Source organism: Petromyzon marinus, unplaced genomic scaffold (genome assembly GCF_048934315.1).
Source record: "Petromyzon marinus isolate PM22_M1 ecotype Great Lakes invasive population unplaced genomic scaffold, UKy_Petmar_22M1.pri1.0 PM_Scaffold_70, whole genome shotgun sequence".
Taxonomy (NCBI): Eukaryota; Metazoa; Chordata; class Hyperoartia; order Petromyzontiformes; family Petromyzontidae; genus Petromyzon; species Petromyzon marinus.
The window spans coordinates 97,501-119,427 of NW_027423678.1; the positions used below are offsets into that span (position 1 = coordinate 97,501).

Below are 21,927 nucleotides of genomic sequence, written 5' to 3' on the forward strand. Positions count from 1 at the left end.
ACACACAGAGTACACTCACAGTACACACACAGTGTACACACACAGAGTACACTCACAGTACACACACAGAGGACACACACACAGAGTACACTCACAGTACACTCACAGTACTCACACAGTGTATACACACAGAGTACACACACACAGAGTACACTCACAGTACACTCACAGTACTCACACAGTGTATACACACAGAGTACACACACACAGAGTACACTCACAGTACACACACAGTGTATACACACAGTACACACACAGTGTATACACACAGAGTACATACACACAGAGTACACACACGCAGAGTACACACACGCAGAGTACACGCACAGTACACACACAGAGTACACACACAGTACACTCACAGTACACACACAGTACACTCACAGTACACACACAGTGTATACACACACAGTGTACACTCAGAGTACACTCACAGTACACTCACACAGAGTACACACACAGAGTACACACACAGAGTACACACAGTGTATACACACAGAGTACTCACACAGATTACACTCACAGTACACACACAGTACACACACAGTACACTCACAGTACACACACAGTGTATACACACAGAGTACACACACACAGAGTACACTCACAGTACACTCACACAGAGTACACACAGAGTAAACACACACACAGTACACTCACAGTACACACACACAGAGTACACACACACAGAGTACACACACAGAGTACACACACAGTACACTCACACAGAGTACACACAGAGTAAACACACACAGAGTACACACACAGAATACACTCACAGTACACTCACAGTGTATACTCACAGTACACTCACAGTACACACACACAGAGTACACACACAGAGTACACACACACAGAGTACACACACAGTGTACACACACAGTACACACACAGAGTACACTCACAGTACACTCACAGTACACACACAGTACACACACACACAGTACACACACAGAGTAAACACACACAGAGTACACTCACAGTACACACACAGTGTATACACACACAGAGTACATACACACAGAGTACACACACACAGTGTATACACACAGTACACACACAGAGTACACACACAGTGTATACATACAGAGTACACACACAGAGTACACACACAGAGTACACACACAGTGTATACTCACACAGTGTATACACACAGAGTACACACACACAGTACACACAGAGTACACGCACAGTACACTCACAGTACACACACAGTGTATACACAAGGAGTACATACACACAGAGTACACTCACAGTACACTCACACAGAGTACTCACACAGAGCACACACACATTGTACACACACAGAGTACACACACAGTACACACACAGAGTACACTCACAGTACACTCACAGTACACACACAGTACACACACACACAGTACACACACAGAGTACACTTACAGTACACACACAGAGTACACACACAGAGTACACACACAGAGTACACTCACAGTACACACACACAGTGTACACACATAGAGTACACTCACAGTACACACACACACACAGTACACACACAGTGTATACACACAGAGTACACACACAGAGTACACACACAGTGTATACACACAGAGTACACACACAGAGTACACACACACAGAGTACACACACAGAGTACACACACAGTACACTCACACAGAGTACACACAGAGTAAACACACACAGAGTACACACACAGAATACACTCACAGTACACTCACAGTGTATACTCACAGTACACACACAGAGTACACGCAGAGTACACTCAGAGTACACACACACAGTGTACACACACAGAGTACACACACAGAGTACACTCACAGTACACTCACAGTACACACACAGAGTACACACACAGAGTACACACACAGAGTACACACAGAGTACACTCACACAGAGTACACACAGAGTAAACAAACACAGAGTACACACACAGAGTACACACACAGTACACTCACAGTGTATACTCACAGTACACACACAGAGTACACGCAGAGTACACTCAGAGTACACACACACAGTGTACACACACAGAGTACACACACAGAGTACACACACACAGAGTACACACACAGAGTACACACAGAGTACACTCAGAGTACACACACACAGTGTACACACACAGAGTACACACACAGAGTACACTCACAGTACACTCACAGTACACACACAGAGTACACACACAGAGTACACACACAGAGTACACACAGAGTACACTCACACAGAGTACACACAGAGTAAACACACACAGAGTACACACACAGAATACACTCACAGTACACTCACAGTGTATACTCACAGTACACACACAGAGTACACGCAGAGTACACTCAGAGTACACACACACAGTGTACATACACAGAGTACACACACAGAGTACACACACACAGAGTACACACACAGAGTACACACAGAGTAAACACACACAGAGTACACACACACAGTGTATACACACAGAGTACACACAGAGTACACACAGAGTGTATACACACAGAGTACACACACACAGAGTACACACACACAGAGTGTATACACACAGAGTACACACACAGTGTATATACACAGAGTACACACACACAGAGTGTATACACACAGAGTGTACACACAGAGTACACACACACATAGTACACACACAGAGTACACACACAGTCTACACACACATAGTGTACACACATAGTTAACGCAGAGAACACACACACAAAGTGTACACACACAGAATACACACAGAGTACACACACAGACAGAGTCTACACACACACACACGTGTACACACACACACACACGTACACACACACACGTACACACACACACGTACACACACACACGTACACACACACACGTACACACACACACTTACACACACACACGTGTACACACACGGGGAGACACACACGTGCACACACACGCATGATGTACACACACACGTACACACACACACCTACACACACACGCACACGTACACATACACACACACGTACACACACACATACACGTACACACACACGTACACACACGTACACACACGTAGACACACACGTACACACACACACGTACACACACACACACACGTACACACACACACGTACACAGACACGTACACACACACACGTACACACACACACGTACACACACACGTACACACACACACGTACACACACAAACACGTACACACACACGTACACACACACACGTACACACACACACACGTACACACACACGTACACACACACGTACACACACACACACCTACACACACGTACACACACACACGTACACACACACACACGTACACACACACACGTACACACACACACGTACACACACGTACACACACACACACGTACACACACACACCTACACACACACGCACACGTACACACACACACACACGTACACACACGTACACACACACACACGTACACGCACACGTACACACACACAGACACGTACACACACACACACGTACACACACGTACACACACACACACGTACACACACACACACGTACACACACACACGCACACACACACACGTACACACACACACGTACACAACAACAACAACAACAACCGCCATTCGCCACTAAGTGGCGGTGACGTCACCACGACGCTTGTGCCAGGCTATGTGCACCCTGAGGCCACGTGAAGTGTCGAACGCCCGCTGGCAGGAGGTCACGGGGCAGACCCAGGTGCCACTGGTCGACTGACTGAGATGACTGACTGATGCACCACCTGTGCCCCCTACTGTGCCAACCTGCTGTGCTTTAGCCACCCGGCGCTCCGCTCGCTGTTGTGAGCGTCGCTCCTCCGCCCTCCGTTGTTGTTGGAGGGCGACTGCCTCCAACTGCCCAGTAGCATCCTTCACGAGCCTCCTCCACAGAGGCCGATCTTGACACCGCTGGTACCAGTCATCGGCAAGTCCACTCAGCTCCACGTCCTCCTGTACCACATCACTCCATCTCTTCTCTAGCCCGTGCCGCGCCCGCTTAGCCCCCTCAATCCGGCCAAACAAAAGCTGTTTCGGCATGCGGTGGCTGGGCATGCGGGCTACATGACCCAGCCATCGCAGCCTTGCCTGCCGGAGGAGCTCACCGATGGGACCCTGCCCAGATCTTTCAAGGATTTGTGAGCTCCTCACACAATCCAGTCTGGTTAAACCCAGGATGGATCGTAGGCAGGCCAGCCTAAATGTTTCTAACCGGCGAAGATGTTCCATTAGGGGGGTCCACGTTTCGCAAGCGTAGAAAAGGGAGGGAATGACCGTGGCCGAGAAGACCTGAAGCTTAGTGCGGAGCGACAGACCAGGTAGCTTCCACACAGCGTTACGCAACCGATGAAAAGATATTGCCGCTCGACTGATTCGGAGTGAGACCTCTGCTGTTAAACTGGAGCCAGTCATAAGCACACTGCCCAGGTATGGGAAACTCTCCACTCTCTCCACAACTGCCCCATCACCGATTGGGAGCTGTGGGGGTGGAGTGTCCGATGGTACAAAATACCCAGGCAGGTGCTTAGTTTTGGTGGGGCTGATGGTAAGGCCCCACCTCTTAGTGGCACGCTCCAGTCTCAGCAGCAGCGTCTCCAACTCCTCCTCTGACTGAGCAGCTATTACCAAATCATCAGCATACATAACGTGGTTGAGCAATAGGGAGCCATCCCTTGACTGCACCCGGGCATCGATTAACCTCCCATTATATCTGTACCATATGGAGATTCCCCCGGTACAGCTATTGAAGGCTTCACGAACTACGTGGTCAAAATAGATGTTAAATAATGTGGGAGCCAGAGGACATCCCTGTCGCACCCCAAGGTGTACAGGGAATGGCTCTGACTCCCGGCCACGTAGTTTTACCCGGGCCCGCTCACCATCATGAAGGTCCTTAATGATCGTGAGCAGAGGGTCAGGTACTCCAAAAGCACGAAGAACGACCCAGAACCCAGGCCTACTGATGGTATCATAGGCCTTGACCAGGTCAATAAAGCAGAGATGTAGGTCTTGTTGGAATTCCCTACACCTCTGCTGTAGCAGACGGACAGAAAATATGGCATCTGTGCAGGACCGCCCTTTCCTGAAACCGCATTGGGGCTCCGCAAGCCTCTCCTCAGCGTGCCTGGCAAGGCGATGCTGAATAATCCTTGCCAGGACCTTTCCCGGCACACTGAGGAGTGAGATGCCCCTGTAGTTGTTACAGTCTGTGCGGTCCCCCTTCTTAAAAAGGGGGACCACCAGGGCATCCTTCCAATCCTGCGGAACCCGTCCAGTGGTCCAGACTGTTGTTATGATGTCATATAGGGCAGTCTGTGCACAAACGCCACCCTCCCTCAGCATTTCGCTTGGGAGATCATCTCTGCCCGCTGCCTTTCCTGGTCTCAGACTCCGGATCGCCTTCAATACTTCATCAGCAGCTGGCACCTCAGCCAGCCACTCACAGGGGGTGACTTCATCCAATATTTGAGGCACCGCAGCCTCAGCAGGGTCATCCTCACTTTGTGCCATGATGTTTTCCTGGCTGAGGGATTTTCCCTCCCCCAGGACCTCACAGAAATGCTCAGCAAATCTGCGAACCTGTTCCTGGGGGTCGGAAATTGGATCACCGTTTTTTCCCCTAATGATGGTAATAGGTGTGGCGCTGCAGGTTACTTTTTTGATGGAGTTAAATAGAGATTTGTGATCACGGGCCACTGAGGCAGACTCCATCTCCTCAGCAACCCGCGACCACCACCCATCCTTGCAGCGCCTCACGGCTCTCCGAACCTCCGAGCGAAGGCTGCGGTAAGCCTCCTCATTCTCTGACGTGGGATTCTGTAGCCGATGACAGTGGGCCTGTCGCTTTTTCTCAACCATCCTGAACAACTCCTCTGTCATCCAGGGTGTCTGGGGAGGTCTGGACCGCGTACCCAAAGCAGCCATTGCAGCTGCATGAGTCACAGTCCTAAACCTCGCCCATTTACCCTCGACATCAGGAGGAGTCGGGGACGATGCCAATCCCAGCCGCAAGCGATGATGAAATTCTCGCTTGCAACTTTCATCAGATAACTGAGACCAGGCCACTTTAGGTTGGAATGGGGTCCTGGGTGTACACCCACCACCGGAGTGGAAGAATGGCAGGCGCATCTTACAGATGACTAGTCGATGGTCAGAGGGCAGATCAGCTCCACGGTAGGTCCTGGTGTCAAGGACATGGGCTCGCATTCGCTGGTCCGTCACTATGTAGTCCAGCAGATGTTCTTGCTTGGACCCGGCATGCATCCATGATGTTGTGTGGATGCGCCGATGCCGGAACAGCGTGTTGGTAATTACAAGCCCATGGGCTGCACAAAAATCTAGCAGCCTCCTACCGTTGTTATTGAGCTGATCTGGCCCATGCCCTCCAATCACTCCAGACCAGGTGCCAGTATCATGACCAACTCGGGCATTGAAGTCACCCAACATGATGACTCTATCCCGAGGGGCCACTTTAGCCAGCACCTGTGACAGGAGGTCATAGAAGGCATCTGACTCATCGGCTTTGCCTGCATCCCTCCACGGATGTTCATCTTCGGTGGGGGCATAAGTAACCACGACCACCATTCCTCGCCTCCGGTTGATGGGAAGGCGAGCCCAAAGTAGCCTGGGGCTTACAGCTTCCCACACCTCACCGCCACGCTCCCACGCCCCCTTCATTCTTTTGTTCAAAAGAAGACCCACACCCTGTTGTTTGGCAGTCTGCTGCCCCGAGTAGAGGACTGTCCACCCCTCATGGTGGCAGGAGCCAGAGCCGGTCCACCGGACCTCCTGAATGCCGCATAGATCCAGGCGGTACCGGTCCAGCTCCCGACAGAGGAGTGGCAGCCTCTCCTCTGCAGTGAGCGTTCGAACATTCCACGTGGCCAACCGTAGTGGCTTTTCGTTGTTTCTGGAGTAGCCCCGAGGGTAGGTATTCAATCTCCTGGCTCCGCCAATTGGGGTTTGGCCAGGAGACGTCATAGACGCCTGGCCCCCCGGGGCCTCCGGCACAAGCTTAGTTGTTACATATTTCAGTTTAATTCGTAGTTTCGTGGTAATTAATTGAAGGTGGAGGGGTTACCAGCCCCTCGCACCCGTCCAGAGCCCCCGTTTAGCCCCTGTGGTGGACACATATGCCATGAGGGGAGGAGCCAATCAAAATTGGATCTCCCCCCACAGCACTGTCCACGACAGAGTTGCCCGTACGGCACCGCGAGGAGGTAGGGGGTTGTTTTGCCGGAACACACACACACCTACACACACACACACACACGTACACACACAACAACAACAACCGCCATTCGCCACTAAGTGGCGGTGACGTCACCACGACGCTTGTGCCAGGCTATGTGCACCGTGAGGCCACGTGAAGTGTCGAACGCCCGCTGGCAGGAGGTCACTGGGCAGACCCAGGTGCCACAGGTCGACTGACTGAGATGACTGGCTGATGCACCACCTGTGCCCCCTACTGTGCCAATCTGCTGTGCTTTAGCCACCCGGCGCTCCGCTCGTTGTTCTGAGCGTCGCTCCTCCGCCCTCCGTTGTTGTTGGAGGGCGACTGCCTCCAACTGCCCAGTAGCATCCTTCACGAGCCTCCTCCACAGAGGCCGATCTTGACACCGCTGGTACCAGTCATCGGCAAGTCCACTCAGCTCCACGTCCTCCTGTACCACATCACTCCATCTCTTCTCTAGCCCGTGCCGCGCCCGCTTAGCCCCCTCAATCCGGCCAAACAAAAGCTGTTTCGGCATGCGGTGGCTGGGCATGCGGGCTACATGACCCAGCCATCGCAGCCTTGCCTGCCGGAGGAGCTCACCGATGGGACCCTCCCCAGATCTTTCAAGGATTTGTGAGCTCCTCACACAATCCAGTCTGGTTAAACCCAGGATGGATCGTAGGCAGGCCAGCCTAAATGTTTCCAACCGGCGAAGATGTTCCATTAGGGGGGTCCACGTTTCGCAAGCGTAGAGAAGGGAGGGAATGACCGTGGCCGAGAAGACCTGAAGCTTAGTGTGGAGCGACAGACCAGGTAGCTTCCACACAGCGTTACGCAACCGATGAAAAGATATTGCCGCTCGACTGATTCGGAGTGAGACCTCTGCTGTTAAACTGGAGCCAGTCATAAGCACACTGCCCAGGTATGGGAAACTCTCCACTCTCTCCACAACTGCCCCATCACCGATTGGGAGTTGTGGGGGTGGAGTGTCCAATGGTACAAAATACCCAGGCAGGTGCTTAGTTTTGGTGGGGCTGATGGTAAGGCCCCACCTCTTAGTGGCACGCTCCAGTCTCAGCAGCAGCGTCTCCAACTCCTCCTCTGACTGAGCAGCAATTACCAAATCATCAGCATACATAACGTGGTTGAGCAATAGAGAGCCATCCCTTGACCGCACCCGGGCATCGATTAGCCTCCCATTATATCTGTACCATATGGAGATTCCCCCGGTACAGCTATTGAAGGCTTCACGAACTACGTGGTCAAAATAGATGTTAAATAATGTGGGAGCCAGAGGACATCCCTGTCGCACCCCAAGGTGTACAGGGAATGGCTCTGACTCCCAGCCACGTAGTTTTACCCGGGCCCGCTCACCATCATGAAGGTCCTTAATGATCGTGAGCAGAGGGTCAGGTACTCCAAAAGCACGAAGAACGACCCAGAGCCCAGGCCTACTGATGGTATCATAGGCCTTGCCCAGGTCAATAAAGCAGAGATGTAGGTCTTGTTGGAATTCCCTACACCTCTGCTGTAGCAGACGGACAGAAAATATGGCATCTGTGCAGGACCGCCCTTTCCTGAAACCGCATTGGGGCTCCGCAAGCCTCTCCTCAGCGTGCCTGGCAAGGCGATGCTGAATAATCCTTGCCAGGACCTTTCCCGGCACACTGAGGAGTGAGATGCCCCTGTAGTTGTTACAGTTTGTGCGGTCCCCCTTCTTAAAAAGGGGGACCACCAGGGCATCCTTCCAATCCTGCGGAACCCGTCCAGTGGTCCAGACTGTTGTTATGATGTCATATAGGGCAGTCTGTGCACAAACGCCACCCTCCCTCAGCATTTCGCTTGGGAGATCATCTCTGCCCGCTGCCTTTCCTGGTCTCAGACTCCGGATCGCCTTCAGTACTTCCTCAACAGATGGCACCTCAGCCAGCCACTCACAGGGGGTGACTTCTTCCAATATTTGAGGCACCGCAGCCTCAGCAGGGTCATCCTCACTTTGTGCCATGATGTTTTCCTGGCTGAGTGATTTTCCCTCCCCCAGGACCTCACAGAAATGCTCAGCAAATCTGCGAACCTGTTCCTGGGGGTCGGAGATTGGATCACACACACCTACACACACACACACGTACACAAACACACACACGTACACACACACACACGTACACACACACACACGTACACACACACACGTACACACACACACACACGTACACACACACACACGTACACACACATACACACACACACGTACACACACACACTCACACGTACACACACACGTACACGCACATATACACACACACACGTACACACACACACACACGTACACACACAAACACGTACACACACACACGTACACACACACACACGTACACACACACACACACGTACGTACACACACGTACACACACACACGTACACACACACGTACACACACACACACGTACACACTCACACCTACACCTACACACACACAAACACGTACACACACACGCACGTACACACACACAAACACGTACACACACACACACATCTACACACACACACACACGTACACACACACATACACAGACGCGGCACTGACCCGGAGCGCCCCTCCCCCAGGTCCTCTTCGATGGGCACAGCGGGCAGGGCCCTGAGCCCCCTCCTCCTCATGAGACTCACGGCATCCATCACTGCACCAGGCCCCTCGCCCGCCACGAACTGCCCATAGAACGTGGCCCTCATGGCCGCCTCGTGCAGCCTCGGGCCCAGCAGGCGACGTGACGCGCGCATCAGCTGTGACGTCACAACGGACACGCCTCCCTGGGGTCTGTGGGTCTCTGCGTGGTGAGTCTGTGGGTCTCTGTGTGGTGGTGAGTCTGTGGGTCTCTGTGTGATGAGTCTATGGGTCTCTGTGTGGTGAGTCTGTGGGTTTCTGTGTGGTGAGTCTGTGGGTCTCTGTGTGGTGAGTCTGTGGGTCTCTGTGTGGTGAGTCTGTGGGTCTCTGTGTGAGTGAGTCTATGGGTCTCTGTGTGGTGAGTCTGTGGGTTTCTGTGTGGTGAGTCTGTGGGTCTCTGTGTGGTGAGTCTGTGGGTCTCTGTGTGAGTGAGTCTGTGGGTCTCTGTGTGAGTGAGTCTGTGGGTCTCTGTGTGAGTGAGTCTATGGGTCTCTGTGTGGTGAGTCTGTGGGTTTCTGTGTGGTGAGTCTGTGGGTCTCTGTGTGGTGAGTCTGTGGGTCTCTGCGTGGTGAGTCTGTGGGTCTCTGTGTGGTGGTGAGTCTGTGGGTCTCTGTGTGGTGGTGAGTCTGTGGGTCTCTTTGTGGTGAGTCTGTGGGTCTCTGTGTGGTGAGTCTGTGGGTTTCTGTGTGGTGAGTCTGTGGGTCTCTGTGGGTGTCTGTGTGAGTGAGTCTGTGGGTCTCTGTGTGGTGAGTCTGTGGGTCTCTGTGTGGTGAGTCTGTGGGTCTCTGCGTGGTGAGTCTGTGGGTCTCTGTGTGGTGAGTCTGTGTGTCTCTGTGTGGTGGTGAGTCTGTGGGTCTCTGTGTGGTGAGTCTGTGGGTCTCTGTGTGGTGGTGAGTCTGTGGGTCTCTGTGTGGTGAGTCTGTGGGTCTCTGTGGGTGTCTGTGTGAGTCTATGGGTCTCTGTGTGGTGAGTCTGTGGGTCTCTGTGTGAGTGAGTCTGTGGGTCTCTGTGTGAGTGAGTCTATGGGTCTCTGTGTGGTGAGTCTGTGTGTCTCTGTGTGGTGAGTCTGTGTGTCTCTGTGTGGTGAGTCTGTGTGTCTCTGTGTGGTGAGTCTGTGTGTCTCTGTGTTGTGAGTCTGTGGGTCTCTGTGTGGTGAGTCTGTGTGTCTCTGTGTGGTGAGTCTGTGGGTCTCTGTGTGGTGAGTCTGTGGGTCTCTGTGTGGTGAGTCTGTGGGTCTCTGTGTGAGTGAGTCTGTGGGTCTCTGTGTGGTGAGTCTGTGGGTCTCTGCGTGGTGAGTCTGTGGGTCTCTGTGTGGTGAGTCTGTGGGTCTCTGTGTGGTGAGTCTGTGGGTCTCTGTGTGGTGAGTCTGTGGGTCTCTGTGTGGTGGTGGGTCTGTGGGTCTCTGTGTGGTGGTGAGTCTGTGGGTCTCTGTGTGGTGGTGAGTCTGTGGGTCTCTGTGTGGTGGTGAGTCTGTGGGTCTCTGTGTGGTGGTGAGTCTGTGGGTCTCTGTTTGGTGGTGAGTCTGTGGGTCTCTGTGTGAGTGAGTCTGTGGGTCTCTGTGTGGTGAGTCTGTGGGTCTCTGTGTGGTGAGTCTGTGGGTCTCTGTGTGGTGAGTCTGTGGGTCTCTGTTTGGTGGTGAGTCTGTGGGTCTCTGTGGTGGTGAGTCTGTGGGTGTCTGTGTGGTGAGTCTGTGGGTCTCTGTGTGAGTGTGAGTCTCTGTGTGGTGAGTCTGTGGGTCTGTGTGGTGAGTCTGTGGGTCTCTGTGTGGTGAGTCTGTGGGTCTCTGTGGGTCTCTATGAGTCTCTGTGTGGTGAGTCTGTGGTGAGTCTGTGTGGTGAGTCTGTGGTGAGTCTGTGGGTCTCTTTGTGATGAGTCTATGGGTCTCTGTGTGGTGAGTCTATGGGTCTCTGTGTGGTGAGTCTATGGGTCTCTGTGTGGTGAGTCTGTGTTTGTGTGGTGAGTCTGTGGGTCTCCGTGGGTGTCTGTGTGAGTCTATGGGTCTCTGTGTGGTGAGTCTGTGTGTTTCTGTGTGATGAGTCTGTGGGTGTTTGTGTGGTGAGTCTATGGGTCTCTGTGTGGTGAGGCTGTGGGTCTCTGTGTGGTGGTGAGTCTGTGGGTCTCTGTGTGGTGAGTCTGTGGGTCTCTGCGTGGTGAGTCTGTGGGTCTCTGTGTGGTGGTGAGTCTGTGGGTCTCTGTGTGGTGAGTCTGTGGGTCTCTGTGTGGTGAGTCTGTGGGTCTCTGCGTGGTGAGTCTGTGGGTCTCTGTGTGGTGAGTCTGTGGGTCTCTGTGTGGTGAGTCTATGGGTCTCTGTGTGGTGAGTCTGTGAGTCTCTGTGTGATGAGTCTGTGGGTCTCTGCGTGGTGAGTCTATGGGTCTCTGCTTGGTGAGTCTGTGGGTCTCTGTGTGGTGAGTCTGTGGGTCTCTGTGTGAGTGAGTCTGTGGGTCTCTGTGTGGTGAGTCTGTGGGTCTCTGTGTGGTGAGTCTGTGGGTCTCTGTGTGGTGGTGAGTCTGTGGGTCTCTGTGTGAGTGAGTCTGTGGGTCTCTGTGTGGTGAGTCTGTGGGTCTCTGTGTGGTGAGTCTGTGGGTCTCTGTGTGGTGGTGAGTCTGTGGGTCTCTGTGTGAGTGAGTCTGTGGGTCTCTGTGTGGTGAGTCTGTGTGTGTTTCTGTGTGGTGAGTTTGTGGGTCTCTGTGTGGTGAGTCTGTGGGTCTCTGTGGGTCTCTGTGTGGTGAGTCTGTGGGTCTCTGCGTGGTGAGTGTGTGGGTCTCTGTGTGGTGAGTGTGTGGGTCTCTGTGTGGTGAGTGTGTGGGTCTCTGTGTGGTGAGTGTGTGGGTCTCTGTGTGGTGAGTGTGTGGGTCTCTGTGTGAGTGAGTCTGTGGGTCTCTGTGTGGTGAGTCTGTGGGTCTCTGTGTGAGTGAGTCTGTGGGTCTCTGTGTGGTGAGTGTGTGGGTCTCTGTGTGGTGAGTGTGTGGGTCTCTGTGTGGTGAGTCTGTGGGTCTCTGTGTGAGTGAGTCTGTGGGTCTCTGTGTGAGTGATTCTGTGGGTCTCTGTGTGGTGAGTCTGTGGGTCTCTGTGTGGTGAGTCTGTGGGTCTCTGCGTGGTGACTCTGTGAGTCTCTGTGTGATGAGTCTGTGGGTCTCTGTGTGGTGAGTCTATGGGTCTGTGTGGTGAGTCTGTGGGTGTCTGTGTGGTGAGTCTATGGGTCTCTGCGTGTGTCTCTGTGTGGTGAGTCTGTAGGTATCTGTATGGTGAGTCTGTAGGTATCTGTATGGTGAGTCTGTGGGTCTCTGCGTGGTGAGTCTATGGGTCTGTGTGGTGAGTCTGTGGGTGTCTGTGTGGTGAGTCTGTGGGTCTCTGTATGGTGGCTCTGTGGGTCTATTTTTGGTGAGTCTGTGGGTCTCTGTGTGGTGAGTCTATGGGTCTCTGTGTGGTGAGTCTGTGGGTCTCTGTGTGGTGAGTCTGTGGGTCTCTGTGTGAGGGAGTCTGTGGGTCTCTGTGTGGTGAGTCTGTGGGTCTCTGTGTGGTGAGTCTGTGGGTCTCTGCGTGGTGAGTCTGTGGGTCTCTGTGTGGTGAGTCTATGGGTCTCTGTGTGGTGAGTCTGTGGGTCTCTGTGTGGTGAGTCTGTGGGTATCTGCGTGGTGAGTCTGTGGGTCTCTGTGTGGTGAGTCTGTGGGTCTCTGTGTGGTGAGTCTGTGGGTATCTGTGTAGTGAGTCTGTGGGTCTCTGTGTGGTGAGTCTGTGGGTCTCTGTGTGGTGAGTCTACGGGTCTATGTGTGGTGAGTCTGCGGGTCTCTGTGTGGTGAGTCTACGGGTCTATGTGTGGTGAGTCTGTGGGTCTCTGTGTGGGTCTTTGTGTGGTGAGTCTGTGGGTCTCTAGGTGGCGATTCTGTAGGTCTCTGTGTGGGTCTTTGTGTGGTGAGTCTGTGGGTCTGTGTGGTGAGTCTATGGGTCTGTGTGGTGAGTCTGTGGGTCTCTGTGTGGTGAGTTTGTGGCTCTCTGTGTGGCGAGTCGGTGGGTGTGTTAATGATTGGGCGAGCGAATGGGTCGTTGAGTTAATGAGTGAGCGTGTGGGTGAGTTAATAAGTCGGTGAGTGATGGGTGAGCGGCCGAATGGGCGAGTTAATGAACGAATGGGTGGGTGAGCGGGCGAGCGAATTGGTGGGTGAGTGAATGACCAAGTGGGTGGGTGAGTGGGCGAGCGATATGGTGGGTGGGTGAATGAGCGAGTGGGTGGGTGAGTTAACGAGCGAGTGGGTGGATGGGTGAGTTAACGAGTGAGTGGGTGGGTGAGTTAACGAGCGAGTGGGTGGGTGAGTTAACGAGTGAGTGGGTGGGTGAGTTAACGAGTGAGTGGGTGGGTGGGTGAGTTAACGAGTGAGTGGGTGGGTGAGTTAACGAGTGAGTGGGTGGGTGAGTTAACCAGCGAGTTAGTGGGTGGGTGAGTTAACTAGCGAGTGGGTGGGTGAGTTAACGAGTGAGTGGGTGGGTGAGTTAATGAGTGAGTGGGTGGGTGAGTTAACGAGTGAGTGGGTGGGTGAGTTAACGAGCGAGTGGATGGGCGAGTTAATCAGTGAGTGGGTGGGTGAGTTAACCAGCGAGTGGGTGGGTGAGGTAACGAGTGGGTGGGTGGGTGAGTTAACGAGAGAGTGGGTGAGTGAGTTAACCAGTGAGTGGGTGGGTGAGTTAACGAGTGAGTGGGTGGGTGAGTTCACTAGCGAGTGGGTGGGTGAGTTAACGAGTGAGTGAGTGGGTGAGTTAACGAGTGAGTGGGTGGGTGAGTTAACGAGTGAGTGGGTGGGTGAGTTAACCAGTGAGTGGGTGGGTGAGTTAACCAGTGAGTGGGTGGGTGAGTTAACTAGCGAGTGGGTGAGTGAGTTAACGAGTGAGTGGGTGGGTGAGTTAACGAGTGAGTGGGTGGGTGAGTTAACGAGTGAGTGGGTGGGTGAGTTAACGAGTGAGTGGGTGGGTGGGTGAGTTAACGAGTGAGTGGGTGGGTGAGTGAGTTAACGAGTGAGTGGGTGGGTGAGTTAACGAGAGAGTGGGTGGGTGAGTTAACCAGCGAGTTAGTGGGTGGGTGAGTTAACCAGCGAGTGGGTGGGTGAGTTAACGAGTGAGTGGGTGGGTGGGTGAGTTCACGAGTGAGTGGGTGGGTGAGATAACGAGCGAGTGAGTGGGTGAGTTCACGACCGAGTGGGTGGGTGAGTTCACGAGTGAGTGGGTGGGTGAGTTAACCAGCGAGTGAGTGGGTGGGTGAGTTAACGAGTGAGTGAGTGGGTAAGTTAACGAGTGAGTGGGTGGGTGAGTTAACGAGTGAGTGGGTGGGTGAGATCACGAGTGAGTGGGTGGGTGAGTTAACCAGCGAGTGGGTGGGTGAGTTAACGAGTGAGTGGGTGGGTGAGTTAACGAGCGAGTGGGTGGGTGAGTTAACCAGCGAGTGGGTGGGTGAGTTCACGAGTGAGTGGGTGGGTGAGTTAACCAGCGAGTGGGTGGGTGAGTTAACGAGTGAGTGAGTGGGTGAGTTCACCAGCGAGTGGGTGGGTGAGTTAACGAGTGAGTGGGTGAGTGAGTTCACGAGTGAGTGGGTGGGTGAGTTAACGAGTGAGTGGGTGAGTGAGTTCACGAGCGAGTGGGTGGGTGAGTTAACCAGCGAGTGGGTGGGTGAGTTAACGAGTGAGTGAGTGGGTGAGTTAACCAGCGAGTGAGTGGGTGAGTGAGTTCACGAGCGAGTGGGTGGGTGAGTTAATCAGTGAGTGGGTGGGTGAGTTAACTAGCGAGTTAGTGGGTGGGTGAGTTAATCAGTGAGTGAGTGGGTGAGTTAATGAGCGAGTGGGTGGGTGAGTTAACCAGTGAGTGTGTGGGTGAGTTAACGAGTGAGTGGGTGGGTGAGATCACGAGCGAGTGGGTGAGTGAGTTAACCAGCGAGTGGGTGAGTGAGTTAACGAGCGAGTGGGTGGGTGGTGGAGTTTGTGGGGGGGTGAGTGGTGGACGCGATGGCGACGAACCCAGAGCGAGTGCCTCGTCAGCAGCTGGGAGGAGCACAGCCGCAGGACGATCAGCGCCCGGAGAATCTCCCAGGTGGACTTTGAGCTGAGCGCCAGCCCGTCGCCGAAGTCCACCTCGCCTCGCCCGGGCGCTCCGTCCGGGGGGTCCCTCGCTCCGTCCTGGGGGTCCCTCGCTCCGTCCTGGGGGTCTCTCGCTCCGTCCTGGGGGTCCCTCGCTCCGTCCGGGGGGTCCTTCGCTCCGTCCTGGGGGTCTCTCGCTCCGTCCGGGGGGTCTCTCGCTCCGTCCTGGGGGTCTCTCGCTCCGTCCTGGGGGTCTCTCGCTCCGTCCTGGGGGTCTCTCGCTCCGTCCGGGGGGTCTCTCGCTCCGTCCTGGGGCTCCCTCGCTCCGTCAGGATGGACCTGAATGGCCTTGAGCTGGTCCGCCTTCGCTGAGAGTGAATTTGCTCCGTCAGGATCGACCTGAATGGCCTTGAACTGGTCCGCCTTCTCTGTGAGCGACTTTGCTCCGTCAGGATGGACCTGAACGGCCTTGAACTGGTCCGCCTTCGCTGAGAGTGAATTTGCTCCGTCAGGATGGACCTGAATGGCCTTGAACTGGTCCGCCTTCACTGAGAGTGAATTTACTCCGTCAGGATGGACCTGAATGGCCTTGAACTGGTCCGCCTTCGCTGAGAGCGACTTTGCTCCGTCAGGATGGACCGTTAAGGCCTTGAACTGGTCCACCGTCGCTGAGAGTGAATTTGCTCCGTCAGGATGGACCTGAATGGCCTTGAACTGGTCCGCCTTCGCCGTGAGCGGCTTTGCTCTGTCAGGATGGACCTGAATGGCCTTGAACTGGTCCACCGTCGCTGAGAGCGACTTTGCTCCGTCAGGATGGACCTGAATGGCCTTGAACTGGTCCGCCTTCTCTGTGAGCGACTTTGCTCCGTCAGGATGGACCTGAATGGCCTTGAACTGGTCCGCCTTCGCCGCTACTAGCGACTTTGCTCCGTCAGGATGGACCGTTAAGGCCTTGAACTGGTCCGCCTTCGCTGAGAGCGACTTTGCTCCGTCAGGATCGACCTGAATGGCCTTGAACTGGTCCGCCTTCGCTGTGAGTGAATTTGCTCCGTCAGGATGGACCGTTAAGGCCTTGAACTGGTCCGCCTTCCCCGTGAGCGACTTTGCTCCGTCAGGATGGACCTGAATGGCCTTGAACTGGTCCGCCTTCTCTGTGAGCGACTTTGCTCCGTCAGGATGGACCTGAACGGCCTTGAACTGGTCCGCCTTCGCTGAGAGTGAATTTGCTCCGTCAGAATCCACCTGAATGGCCTTGAACTGGTCCGCCTTCGCCGCTACTAGCGACTTTGCTCCGTCAGGATGGACCTGAATGGCCTTGAACTGGTCCGCCTTCTCTGTGAGCGACTTTGCTCCGTCAGGATGGACCTGAACGGCCTTGAACTGGTCCGCCTTCGCTGAGAGTGAATTTGCTCCGTCAGGATGGACCGGCCCGGCGCCTCCTCGTCCGCGATTGGCCGAGGCGGAGGGCGCCGAGGGCAGCCAATCCCAGGCGCCGGGGCGCGTGGCCGCGCGGGGCAGTCGTCGCCATGGCGACAGCCGCGAGGTCAGCGATGACATCGACATTCGCTGGCGGGAGGGGGGGGGGGGGCAACGGGGACGGGTCGGAGGGAGAGAGACGTGAAGACTTTAGGACTCTTAGAGACACGTAGAGACCCATAGAGACCCATAGAGACCCATAGAGACCCATAGAGACCCATAGAGACCAAGACTCTTAGAGACCCATAGAGACCCATAGAGACCCATAGAGACCCATACTCATAGAGACCCATAGAGACCCATAGAGACCCATAGAGACTCATAGAGACCAAGACCCATAGAGACCCATAGAGACCCATAGAGACCCATAGAGACTCATAGAGACCCATACTCATAGACACCCATAGAGACCCATAGAGACCCATAGAGACCCATAGAGACTCATAGAGACCCATAGAGAACCATACTCATAGAGACCCATACTCATAGAGACCCATAGAGACCCATACTCATAGAGACCCATAGAGACCCATAGAGACCCATACTCATAGAGACCCATAGAGACCCATAGAGACCCATAGAGACCCATAGAGACTCATACTCATAGAGACCCATACTCATAGAGACCCATAGAGACCCATAGAGACTCATAGAGACCCATAGAGACTCATAGAGACCCATACCCATAGAGACCCATACTCATAGAGACCCATAGACCCATAGAGACTCATAGAGACCCATAGAGACTCATAGAGACCCATAGAGACCACTAGAGACCCATAGAGACCAAGACTCATAGAGACCCATACCAATAGAGACCAAGACTCATAGAGACCCATAGAGACTCATAGAGACCCATAGAGACCCATAGAGACTCATAGAGACCCATAGAGACCCATAGAGACCCATAGAGACCAAGATTCATAGAGACCCATAGAAAACCATAGAGACCCTTAGAGACTCATAGAGACCCATACTCATAGACACCCATAGAGACCCATAGAGACCCATAGAGACCCATAGAGACTCATACTCATAGAGACCCATACTCATAGAGACCCATAGAGAACCATAGAGACTCATAGAGACCCATAGAGACCAAGACTCATAGAGACCCATAGAGACCCATAGAGACCCATAGAGACCCATAGAGACCCATACTCATAGAGACTCATAGAGACCCATACTCATAGAGACCCATAGAGACCCATAGAGACTCATAGAGACCCATAGAGACCCATAGAGACTCATAGAGACCCATAGAGACCAAGACTCATAGAGACCCACACTCATAGAGACCCATAGAGACTCATAGAGACCAAAACTCTTAGAGACCCATAGAGACCCATAGAGACCCATAGAGAACAATACTCTTAGAGACCCATAGAGACCCAGACTCATAGAGTCCCATACTCATAGAGACCCATAGAGACTCATAGAGACCAAAACTCTTAGAGACCCATAGAGACCCATAGAGACCCATAGAGACCAATACTCTTAGAGACCCATAGAGACCCAGACTCATAGAGTCCCATACTCATAGAGACCAAGACTCATAGAGACCCATAGAGACCCATAGAGACCCATACTCATAGAGACCCATAGAGACCCATAGAGACCCATACTCATAGAGAACCATAGAGACCCATAGAGACCAAGACTCATAGAGAACCATAGAGACCCAGACTCATACATACCCAAGACTCATAGAGACCCAAGACTCATAGAGACCCATACTCATTGAGACCGATAGAGACCAAGACTCATAGAAACCCATAGAGACCCATAGAGTCCCATACTCATAGAGACCCATACTCATAGAGACTCATAGAGACCCATACTCATAGAGACCCATAGGGACCCAGACTCATAGAGACCGAAAGAGACCCATGCTCATAGAGACCCATAGAGACCTATACTCATAGAGACCCATAGAGACCCATACTCATAGAGACCCAGACTCAGAGACCCATAATCATGGAGACCCATTGAGACCCATAATTATAGGGACCCATACTCATAGAGACCCATAGAGAACCATAGAGACTCATAGAGACCCATAGAGACCAAGACTCATAGAGAACCATAGAGACCCATAGAGACCAAGACTCATAGAGAACCATAGAGACCTAGACTCATACATACCCAAGACTCATAGAGACCCAAGACTCATAGAGACCCATACTCATTGAGACCGATAGAGACCAAGACTCATAGAAACCCATAGAGACCCATAGAGTCCCATACTCATAGAGACCCATACTCATAGAGACTCATAGAGACCCATACTCATAGAGACCCATAGGGACCCAGACTCATAGAGACCGAAAGAGACCCATGCTCATAGAGACCCATAGAGACCTATACTCATAGAGACCCATAGAGACCCATACTCATAGAGACCCAGACTCAGAGACCCATAATCATGGAGACCCATTGAGACCCATAATTATAGGGACCCATACTCATAGAGACCCATACTCACAAAGACCCACACCCACAGAGACCCACAGACACCCACAGAGATTCACAGAGACCCACAGAGAGCCACAGAGACCCACACTCACAGAGACCCACACTTATAGAGACCCACACTTATTGAGACCCACACTCATAGAGACCCACACCCACAGAGACCCACAGTGATCCACACTCATAGAGACCCATACTCACAGAGACCCACACCCAGAGAGACCCACAGGGACCCACACTCATAGAGACCCACAGAGACCTACAGAGACCCACACTCACAGAAATCCACACCCACAGACACCCACAGAGACCCACAGAAATTCACAAAGACCCAAAGAGACCAACAGAGACCCACACTCACAGAGACCCACACTCAGAGAGACCCACACTCACAGAGACCCACACTCACGGAGACCCACAGAGACCCACACTCATAGAGACCCACACTCACAGAGACCCACACTCATAGAGACCCACAGAGACCCACACTCACAGAGACCCACACTCATAGAGACCCACAGAGACCCACACTCATAGAGACCCACACTCACAGAGACCCACACTCAAAGAGACCCACAGAGACCCATACTCACAGAGACCCACACCCAGAGAGACCCACAGGGACCCACACTCATAGAGACCCACAGAGACCCACAGAGACCCACACTCACAGAAATCCACAGCCACAGACACCCACGGAGACCCACAGAAATTCTCAAAGACCCAAAGAGACCCACACTCACAGAGACCCACAGAGACGCACACCCACAGAGACCCACAGCGATCCACACTCACAGAGACCCACAGAGATTCACGGAGACCCACAGAGACCCACAGAGACCCACACCCACAGAAACCCACAGCGATCCACACTCACAGAGACCCACAGAGACCCACACTCACAGAGACCCACAGCGATCCACACTCACAGAAATCCACACCCACAGACACCCACAGAAATTCACAAAGACCCAAAGAGACCAACAGAGACCCACACTCACAGAGACCCACACTCACAGAGACCCACACTCAGAGAGACCCACACTCATAGAGACCCACACTCACGGAGACCCACAGAGACCCACACTCACAGAGACCCACACTCACAGAGACCCACACTCATAGAGACCCACAGAGACCCACAGAGACCCACAGAAATTCACAAAGACCCACAGAGACCCACAGAAATTCACAAAGACCCACAGAGACCCACAGAGACCCACACTCACAGAGACCCAAACTCACAGAGACCCACACTCACAGAGACCCACAGAGACTCACAGACACCCACAGAGACTCACGCTCACAGAGACCCACACTCACAGAGACCCACAGAGACTCACACTCACAGAGACCCACAGAGACTCACAGACACCCACAGAGACTCACGCTCACAGAGACCCACACTCATAGAGACCCACAGAGACCCACACTCACAGAGACCCACAGAGACTCACAGACACCCACAGAGACTCACGCTCACAAAGACCCACACTAAGACTAAACTGTGTTTATTGTACCAGGGTGTACGGCCCCAGTAAGCATCTGCTGTGTAGTAGGATGTCTCTCTTGTCAGATGCGACATGCACATCACACATCATAGCAGCTCAACCACGTGGCTGATGTCCTTATCATCATCATCATCAGCACTGTGTTGACATTTAGAGCAGCAGCCAAACATTCTGAACGCAGAGTGGTGATGTCGAATCTCAACTTGGAAGGTTGAAAAACCGGAGGACCTGGACACGTGAGTGTGAGACGCAGACTCCAAATATACAGCAGGACCCACCACCTCCTGCAGACCAGGCGAGGTAGTCAACATCTCACAGAAACCCACGACCTCTTGTAGACCAGGCGAGGTAGTGAACATCTCACCACGGGGAGAGAGAGAGACACAGACTCCAAATATACAGCAGGACCCACGACCTCCTGCAAACTAGGCGAGGTAGTCAACATCTCACCATGGAGAGAGAGAGAGAGAGACGCAGACTCCAAATATACAGCAGGACCCACGACCTCCTGTATATCAGGCGAGGTAGTCAACATCTCACAGAAACCCATGACCTCCTGCAGACAA

General features: G+C 53.3%; 1 protein-coding gene across 1 annotated transcript in view; it reads right to left on the bottom strand.

The window, feature by feature from the left end:
- Window positions 1-21,927, bottom strand: part of PRODH2 (proline dehydrogenase 2) — an 87,767-nt gene that overhangs the window by 53,395 nt on the left and 12,445 nt on the right. Inside the window, exons 2-3 of the mRNA XM_076064773.1 lie at window positions 15,843-17,468; window positions 9,768-9,961 (exon numbers count right to left, since the gene is read on the bottom strand). Of these exons, the coding sequence (XP_075920888.1) occupies window positions 9,768-9,961; window positions 15,843-17,465 (1,817 nt within the window). The 5' untranslated portion in view covers window positions 17,466-17,468. The remainder of the gene's footprint in view (window positions 1-9,767; window positions 9,962-15,842; window positions 17,469-21,927) is intronic.